The 8,209-nt window shown below is 42.9% G+C and overlaps 1 protein-coding gene across 1 annotated transcript; it reads right to left on the bottom strand.

Annotated features, from left to right (window-relative positions):
- Window positions 1–3,758: 3,758 nt before the first annotated feature.
- LOC130211558 (E3 ubiquitin-protein ligase TRIM39-like) lies at window positions 3,759–7,861 on the bottom strand. Its single transcript, XM_056442367.1, has 9 exons — window positions 7,572–7,861; window positions 7,119–7,479; window positions 6,866–6,961; window positions 6,544–6,777; window positions 6,299–6,446; window positions 6,170–6,196; window positions 5,998–6,062; window positions 5,572–5,691; window positions 3,759–5,393 (listed from the first exon to the last, which is right to left on the bottom strand). The coding sequence occupies exons 1-9, from the start codon at window positions 7,799–7,801 to the stop codon at window positions 4,971–4,973; spliced, it is 1,704 nt and encodes a 567-aa protein (XP_056298342.1). The 5' UTR covers window positions 7,802–7,861; the 3' UTR covers window positions 3,759–4,970.
- Between the last annotated feature and the right edge of the window lie 348 nt (window positions 7,862–8,209).

Genomic DNA, 8,209 nt, shown 5'->3' with positions numbered 1-8,209 from the left:
CAAGACAGTGTCCGCGGAGATCTTTTCATCACCAACATTCTTCATCATCTCGGCCGACAGAAGATTATACAACAATTGTTTTCACCTTTTCTTTATTTTTAATTGTAATAATATTCTCTGATTGGAGTTAAATAAAGCATTTGGGAGTTTTGACAAAAGACTAACGCCAGACGAGTGAGCTGTTGCACTCTTGGGATCCGGTTTAAAGGGTACCTGTTCTGATCTCGAATGTGTAGCCAGATCAAAAGATAATGTGTTTCTAAAGGTTATTCATGCGCTGACGGTCCAGTATTCAATAACAATACGTAGTTTAGGCTGTTCAAAGTCCCTCAACTCCGACAAGCTTCATTGCACTGGTGCTTGAATATGTCGCGGGTGGTGTGACGTCACATCGTTGATAGATCGACAGCCAGCCACAGCGGATGTGTTCAGATACCAATATAAACAACGTCGAGCGCTCGCAAACAAATGCTGAGAACTTGATAATAATATAGAAAACGGGCGAAATATGGACGATGAAAGATTGTCAGATTCAGCAACTGGATACTTGTTTGAACCTTTAAAAGCAGACTATCCCCATTTAGTGAATTGTGACAGCGATGATAGCGATGATTCTGATGAAGTTGATGCTGAAGGACCGCCGGTCCAGATGCTTCACCGTGCGGACCGTGCACGCAAGTCGGCGGACGTTTGGTGCAGTTGTGGGAAATGTGTGCCACAAAAAACAGACATAGAGTGCATTTGTTGTAAAGAGCACGAACTTATGTCCGATGATATAGTGTCATTAGACCTCATCTGCTTCACACAAAGAGTGAGCTTGATAGCTACATCGCGCATAAGCCAGCGCTGGAGATGTCTTTCATTGATGCAATGTTCGCCGACATGTTCGGGGCTAGTGACTTTTCTTTGCTCCGTCCGTCCCGATGCGCGCAAACCGGTGTCGGGAGCTCGCGCGCACGAGACGGCGGGCAGAGGACTGTCAACGCAACACGTAGAGACAGAAATGACGTGCTGCTGCTGTAATGTGGCGCTATAGAGAAAGTGACAAGGGGGCGGGCCAATTTTTTTTAATGTCATGCGATCTACCAATACTACGCCGCGATCGACTGGCAGGTCGCCGCGATCGACGTATTGAGCACCCCTGATATAGATTGTGTAATTCTTGAGGCCACCGATCTATCCCAAGAAGCAATGCGTGTAGAAGTGGCTCCGGATTGGCTGAATTCCTTTCAACGACTCAACGTCATAGTGACCTCTGACATGAGTAAATAACTGGCAAGATGTCTGCGCCCTGAAGCGTTCACGGACTCGGAATGTTGACAAAGAAATTTAAAGCCTCGGGCTATGCGTGACTTGTTGACAATAGCGGCGGGGTAAATATGATTTATTTGATGCGCCTAATGGATGTAGCACGTTGTTGTTTTTGACTACAGGTACCCTTTAAACACAGTGACGATTTGGGCTTTCATACTATTACGCACTGGTACCACAAAATGTATCCGATTGACTTTAAATCTGTCTCATGTTCGTCTGAAGACCTTGAAGATGAATATTTTTCAAAATGGTGAGTTTTTGATGTTCGAAATTGACGTGGCTTTACGGTTAACATTGCGGTTCGCTATGTGAGAGAAAGTTGTTGTAACTCCACCGTCCATAAATCCAATCCCCCCCAAAAAAATCTTCATGCATGATGCTGGTCCAGGTCTGAGTATATTTACATGACAATCGGCATCGGATTTACATGTTATTTAGATGATGTCTGTCGACACTTAATGTATAAAAAATGGCGCATGTGTCATGACTCTGAGTTTCTGTCTAGTTTTGTGTCTTTATTTTGAAGTCCTTGTGTCGTCTGTCTCCCTGTGATTGTCCGCCCTGGTCCTGATTGTTTCCTTCTGTGTGATTGCTAAGCCCCGCCCTCATTGTGTCCACCTGTGTCTCGTTCCCCGTTGTCCAATCACCTCCGCCTGCCTGTGTATCTAAACCCTGTTTGGATCATTCCCCAGTGTGGCTTCGTACCGTTTGGATCGTGTTTGTCGTCCTGTGTTACCTGTCTAGTTGGAATTCAGAATTAAATATAGGTTTGGAAGTTGTCGGCATTTGGGTCCTCTCTCTCTACGGCAACACATGACAGTAGTGATGGTGAGATGAAGCCTCACGAGGCATCGAACCACTTCAGCCAATTGGTTCGAGAAAGGGTTCATTTCTCGAAGCTTCATGTGCTCACGACACCACCTACTGGCCAAGTGCATAATCACAGGCAGCTGTGTCTGAACCACATCATGTGATGCATTGAATTTGTGTGTCTATTATGGCTGTTGGGAATGACTATGAATTACAAAAATGTATGACCAAATCATTTCTGTACATAAATTATCACATATGTGCATTATAAAATGTATTCTGTGTGTGTAAATGTTCCCAAAATGGTAGTATCATATGATATGACAGGTTGTGTAATAATGTTATTATGTCACTTTAGGAAAATGGCATGGGCTTAAGCAGGCAGAGGACAGTGAACGTGTGTGTGTGTAACTAGGAAGAGGGGACTGAATATGCTTGTGTAACTTGGACAGTGATGTACAGGACAAGGGACATTTTATTCATTTTTATTCAGAAATAACAGTTTCTCAACAGTTCCATCTTATCACCTCTCCTTCTCTCCTCACTCTCCAAACTATCTCTCTCTCTAAACTCTCCAACCTCTCAACCAACAACCCACATGTTGAATGGAGCCTGAGGGGTTTATATTGCTGTCAAACCTCCCGGAAATATCTGAACCACTTCCCGAAGCAGTCACGTGGTACAGCCGGGCAGCGAGGCTTCGGATTTCATCATTTTTGGCTCCTCCCCTAAATGAAGCAAGCCTCGATACGCTCTTCGAGGAAACGCCCCCTCCATGACTCGACACACGCTTCGAAGCGTCGGCACATCTCGTAACAACACAACATGACAGCATGTGTATATTCACAATGTCATATCGCCACCTACTGGCGAAACAAAAAGACATTTTTTATTCGATGACGTATTACTCATAGTTTAGCAACTTTACAAAATTAACAGGCTCTCGAGACTCCACTTGACTTCCTTGAATCTGCACAAAACTTGATAAAAGTCACGACTTGAGGATATGGACAAGCCTATTTTCACTCACAAAAATTTACCAAATTTGGCAAGCTTGTCAGGCTTGGTGAAAATAGCCATCTGATATAGACGTCAACATTTTGTTAAAAAATTATTTCTCTAAACCGGCAACGACCGTTACCTAGAATTTCCGATTTGACTTTTCCGCTATTTAGAATTTTGTTAAAAACACACTAATGCGTACTTTTCCCACATGCTTGGTCCGATTCATACCAAACTTTTTGTACGTCAGAATTGCCGCTCTATTACTTACAGTTATCAAAACATTGTTGATATCTCATTGTGTTGAGGAGATATGGACTAATGAACAGCGCGTCTTCTTTTTCAAAGTTCATAACATCAGAACTATTTGACCTAAACTCCAAGTGTTCAGCATATGTGCACATTGCATCCTGTCACATGCACACAAAGTATTGTGCGATTTTAACAATATTGCGCTACAGTAATTCGCCCAATTTACGAAATAATGTTATCAAAATGGTGAGTTTTCACTCAAAAGCCTCGACGTGGCGTGGAACCCAATACTTTGTGCATTTTTTTATGTTATAGAAAGTTGTTATAACTTAAAATGTACATGATCCAATCTGCCCCAAAATAATCACGCATGATGCTGGTCCAGATTGTAAAGCCCTCTGAGGAAATTCTTTTATTTTGGCAATACAAATTTAACTTGAAAAATAAAGGCTGAATAAGAAAAATACTTTGCAGTTGAACCATATCTTAATATTTAGAATTGACAACATATTAAAGAAAAGAAAAAAACTCTCAATGACAAATTAATTGCCCTTAAATAGACAATTTGACAAATTTAAATGTCCCTAAATATAACTTTTATTTGCAGATTAACAAATTGCATCTCAAGTGATGCATTGCACATTTAGGTTAGCAAAGTGTCAAGGTTTTTGAAACATTCTATGTATTATTATATTCATATATATATATTTATATACACATGAGTTTGATATCATTTGATTGATAGAACAGTGTGAACCTGAGAAAGTGAAACAATACATGCCATCAGAAATAGTGTAAATATTGCATCCATATCTTTGACAGTTAAAGTGTGTGCAGCATGTTTCAAGGCATCTCATAACACTCAACTTGTTTAATGCCAGTGTTGATTAGATACTAGTCCAGAACAATACATTATTTAAATTTAATTATGAAAACTTAGTACCATACTATCCAGTGGCGTTTCTACATTAGGGGTAGGTGGGGCACTGCCCCACCAGATCCAGATGACGGTGTTGTGCAGAAAGCTCAATACATTTGTACTTTGCGGCAAAATATATATATATATATATATTTTTTAATGCAAAGAAGCGTGAATATGTGTGTGAATAAAATCGACTCACAAGCATTTTATTCTTGTTTTGGAGTAATTTGATTGGTGTGTTTTTCTGCCTGTGTGCTCTGTTAAATGCTGCTCTCCGCTGTCCCACCGTTACCGTGGAAACACCGATGAGCGTGAACCACACAGGCCAAAGTTAACATTGAGCGGTGGGGCACGTTCAGATGTGCCCCACGAAATCTGCCTGGCAACTAGGCTGGAATAATGTGAAAACCGCAAGACCTGTATCCCGTGACTAAGAAGAAGAAAAGACATACAGTCAGATCAATGCCAGCTACGGGTTAGTTAGCTAACGCTAGATTACAAAAACGTTGGAAGAGTTTTTTAAGTAATCATATTACTTAAAAAACTCTTCCAAAGATGCAGCCCATAGTATATCTGACTGGTCTATATCGGCCTACTGTTATAATAATCAGCTACCCCTTTGTGGCGGTGACATGACGTTATACAAAATTGCCCCACCAGAAATGTCAGGCTAAAATCGCCACTGATCCTTTAACATAGCTGACTCAATGGTTACGTCCTGTCCTTCCCTGACTCCTTCCTCAAGAGGACAGATGACCAGCGGGGCGGTGTTCTTCCCATTATCGAGAACACAGGGGTTGAAGTACGGGTTGAGGGGCTCGTTGAAGTCACACCCAGTGAAAGTGTAAATGTGGGTATTGGCCTCGGCGTCGTAGAAGGACACCGATCCTTCCTCGTAGTCCAGGAACACGCCCACTTTCTGGGGGGTTTCCTGGAGGCGGAGGGTGACGGAGGGGCTGGCACAGGCGCTGAGACTGCCCCCTTGGCGGCGACAGATCGCCCAATAACCGTTATCAGGACGCACCGTGATGGTCCCCTTCCTGCTGATGGACTCCCTGGTCACGCCAAGATCCCAGTCGGGTTTGTTTCCAACCTGCAGCACGAAATACAGTCAGACATGCAATTGTGATTCACTTTAGGCCGAATGTGTTTGAATATTCTACATGTCAGAGGGTATTATTTAAATTCTTTGCAGTCTTAAGCTGCTGATGTACTTCTGTTTAAGTGCACTTCTAGCTTAAAGTGTGTGTTCCTGTATCTGAGCTCCTGACCTGAATCACCCAATAGCGTCTTCCAGATGCGAAACATTGTTTCCCCAGAACGCAGACGCAGGAGTCAAACCGCTGAGGATTGTCTGGGAGTAAATTTGTCTTCTGGCTGCTGACGGTCACCTGTGGATCAACATTATCTTCATTACTATCATCATGTTCATCACATTTAATATTGGCTTGATTACAGCAATCAGTAGCCTAGCCGGATTTTCCCCAGATCAGAGCATTTCATCCTGACTTTGAGTCCCTTTGCATCGAATGCGTCGCTTTACTTTACAGTCGAATGGAACACCGCATGGGTTATTTGAGAGCGGAGACTTTCGGTCTTTAAAGGCCAAAAATGTGGGAACTATTCTACGAAAAATATTTCTATTAAATCTGTGTCCTTAATGCATTTAATATACCGATCGTACAATGAGACAATACCTGCTTTCTGTCTGGAGACAGGAGGAGCCAGCCTGAAGCAGTCTCAGGGTCCAGAGTGACATTGGCTGCAGAAACAAAGAAGAACAGTGAGTGAGGTCATAGGAAGAGGAACTAATCAAGGTTAAACTATTGAACAAGGAAATGAATGTTCGATTATACACGCGTAACACACCTGCATATTGATTCAGCTTGTCTGCTTCTGCAAAAGAGAGAATAAAAAGGTTATTTTCATGAACTGAATTTCACAACAATCTTTGTAGTTTGTGAAGTAGATCATGTTTTTTTCCAAAGGACTACTGACCATCTGCAGACAGTTTGTCTGAAAGATCCTGGCAGATGTCGACAAGCTTGGAAAAAGCTCTCGTCACCATCCCAATGCAGTTATCAGTGTGGACTGCGACCTCAGACCAGTCTCTAGTGGATGGGAGTCGACTGCGAGACGGAAATCTCTAAACATGGGGAAGATCGCACAGGTTTGTCATGATTACACTTGTTAAAAAATGCTGACGCTGCACAGAAAAGTTGAATTCCCTTCAGGTATCTCACCTGCAGGAGGTGAATCGGGCTCTGATCTTGCTCCAGCTGCTTCAGCTCGATGCCTCTCGCCTGCAGCTCATGGATTTCCTGCAGCAGCTCCTCGGACATCTCTTGGGCTCTCATCTCAGCTTCTTGCTGATTCTCCTCCAGATCATCCACCAGCCTGGCCTGGTTCCTCTTGATGCGGGTTATCAGCAAGCTGCAGACCCGATCACTGCCCTCTATCTCCCTTTCTGTGATTTGCTGTCGATTAAAATGATAAATACGGTTACTTTTACAGTTAAAACAGGAAAACGTGCCCAGTGAGACCTTTACTTTATCAGAAACATACTTTGCTTTGATCCACAGAAGTTGTGATCTGCTCCATTTTTTTGCATCTGGCTTGGATCATCTGTTTCAGGCTTGTCTTAGTGTCCCTCAAAGAGGTCTGCAAAAGAAAGGAGGTAATGTTAAATGTTAATGTTAATGAAACATTGATGTATTTACACATGAGAAAAAGGCAAGTAAAAGGACAGATTCTATGAAAGACATAACAATTGGCAAAGTTGACATGCAGATGAAGACTAAAAGACCAGTTGTCTCACCTTGACCCTCTTCTTCTCCTTCGCGATGGGAACTGTGTTGTGGTTTTTGTGTTCCCTCTCTGTGCATCTCACACAAACAGGCTTCTGGTCGCTCACGCAGAACATCGTCAGCGGCTTCTTGTGTATTCTGCAGTGGTGACTGACGGTGAAACTGGTCGGATCCATCAGCTGGTGTCTCTGCAGCAGTGGATCCCTCTCGTGTGGCGTGAGGTGAAGTTTACAATAAGATGCCATGCACGTCAGACACGACTGGACCGATGGGGATTTGTCTCCACAGCAGATGTCACAGGGAACTCCGTCAGCCTCCGAAAGTTGGACGAGGGAATTATTCCTTTTTCCCGGGTTATTCTCCCATTGAGACCTTTTGATTTCAATCAAATTCGGTTAAATCTCAATTTGAAATCGAATATTTTTGCTTTACTTTAGTTTGCCTAAAAGTGTTCAATAACAAACCTTTTATAGATTTCAATGATTTCAGCATATCCGAGGTTAATCCTGAGTTTCGGTCGCCTTCCGAAAGTCTCTTTGCACAGCGGACACTCACACTCCTTCCTGGTATCCCAGTAGTCCTCGATGCAGCCCAGGCAAAAGTTGTGACCACAGGGGATGGAGGTCGGGTCGGTGAAGATGTCCAGACAGATGCAGCACTTGAACTGCTCCTCAACCGGCACGGGAAGGGCCATGTTTGGAGCTGGAAAAACAAAGGAAAAACGGTTACTACCTTTGCTTAAAATAGCATTAAAGAAAAGTCAAAAGGGACAATTTAACGAATTTTTATTCCAATCTGTAGACCTGAACATTCAACTAGACATGTCGTCAGTACGGACTCACCTTTTGGGGTGGTGATGTTGAGTGTTCCAAATGTACTTCTTCAGGGAGCAGACGTTAAATACTCTCTCACACACCTTGTTTGAAGAAGAATACATCACTGTCTGTTTTCAGCTAAGCTCCTCCCCAGGCTGGACTTTTTTGCTGTAGATTACCCAATCAACCATTCTGGTAGGTCTGGTTCTCTTGTAAACAAGAAGTGTCGGATGATTCAGGAAACGAAACGCAATAATCAGCTTCACGAAAGGGGAGAAACCTGATTT

Source organism: Pseudoliparis swirei, chromosome 21 (genome assembly GCF_029220125.1).
Source record: "Pseudoliparis swirei isolate HS2019 ecotype Mariana Trench chromosome 21, NWPU_hadal_v1, whole genome shotgun sequence".
NCBI lineage: Eukaryota > Metazoa > Chordata > Actinopteri > Perciformes > Liparidae > Pseudoliparis > Pseudoliparis swirei.
This window is presented reverse-complemented; position numbering and strand designations above follow the sequence as displayed.

Excerpts from the sequence above, each read along its gene's own strand:
- LOC130211558 (XM_056442367.1), bottom strand. The coding sequence starts at position 7,801 with ATGGCCCTTCCCGTGCCGGTTGAGGAGCAGTTCAAGTGCTGCATCTGT. Across the intron at positions 6,962-7,118 it reads AGGAGAAGAAGAGGGTCAAG|ACCTCTTTGAGGGACACTAA; the intron begins GTGAGACAACTG and ends TTTCTTTTGCAG. Across the intron at positions 5,692-5,997 it reads TGTCTCCAGACAGAAAGCAG|GTGACCGTCAGCAGCCAGAA; the intron begins GTATTGTCTCAT and ends GTTGATCCACAG.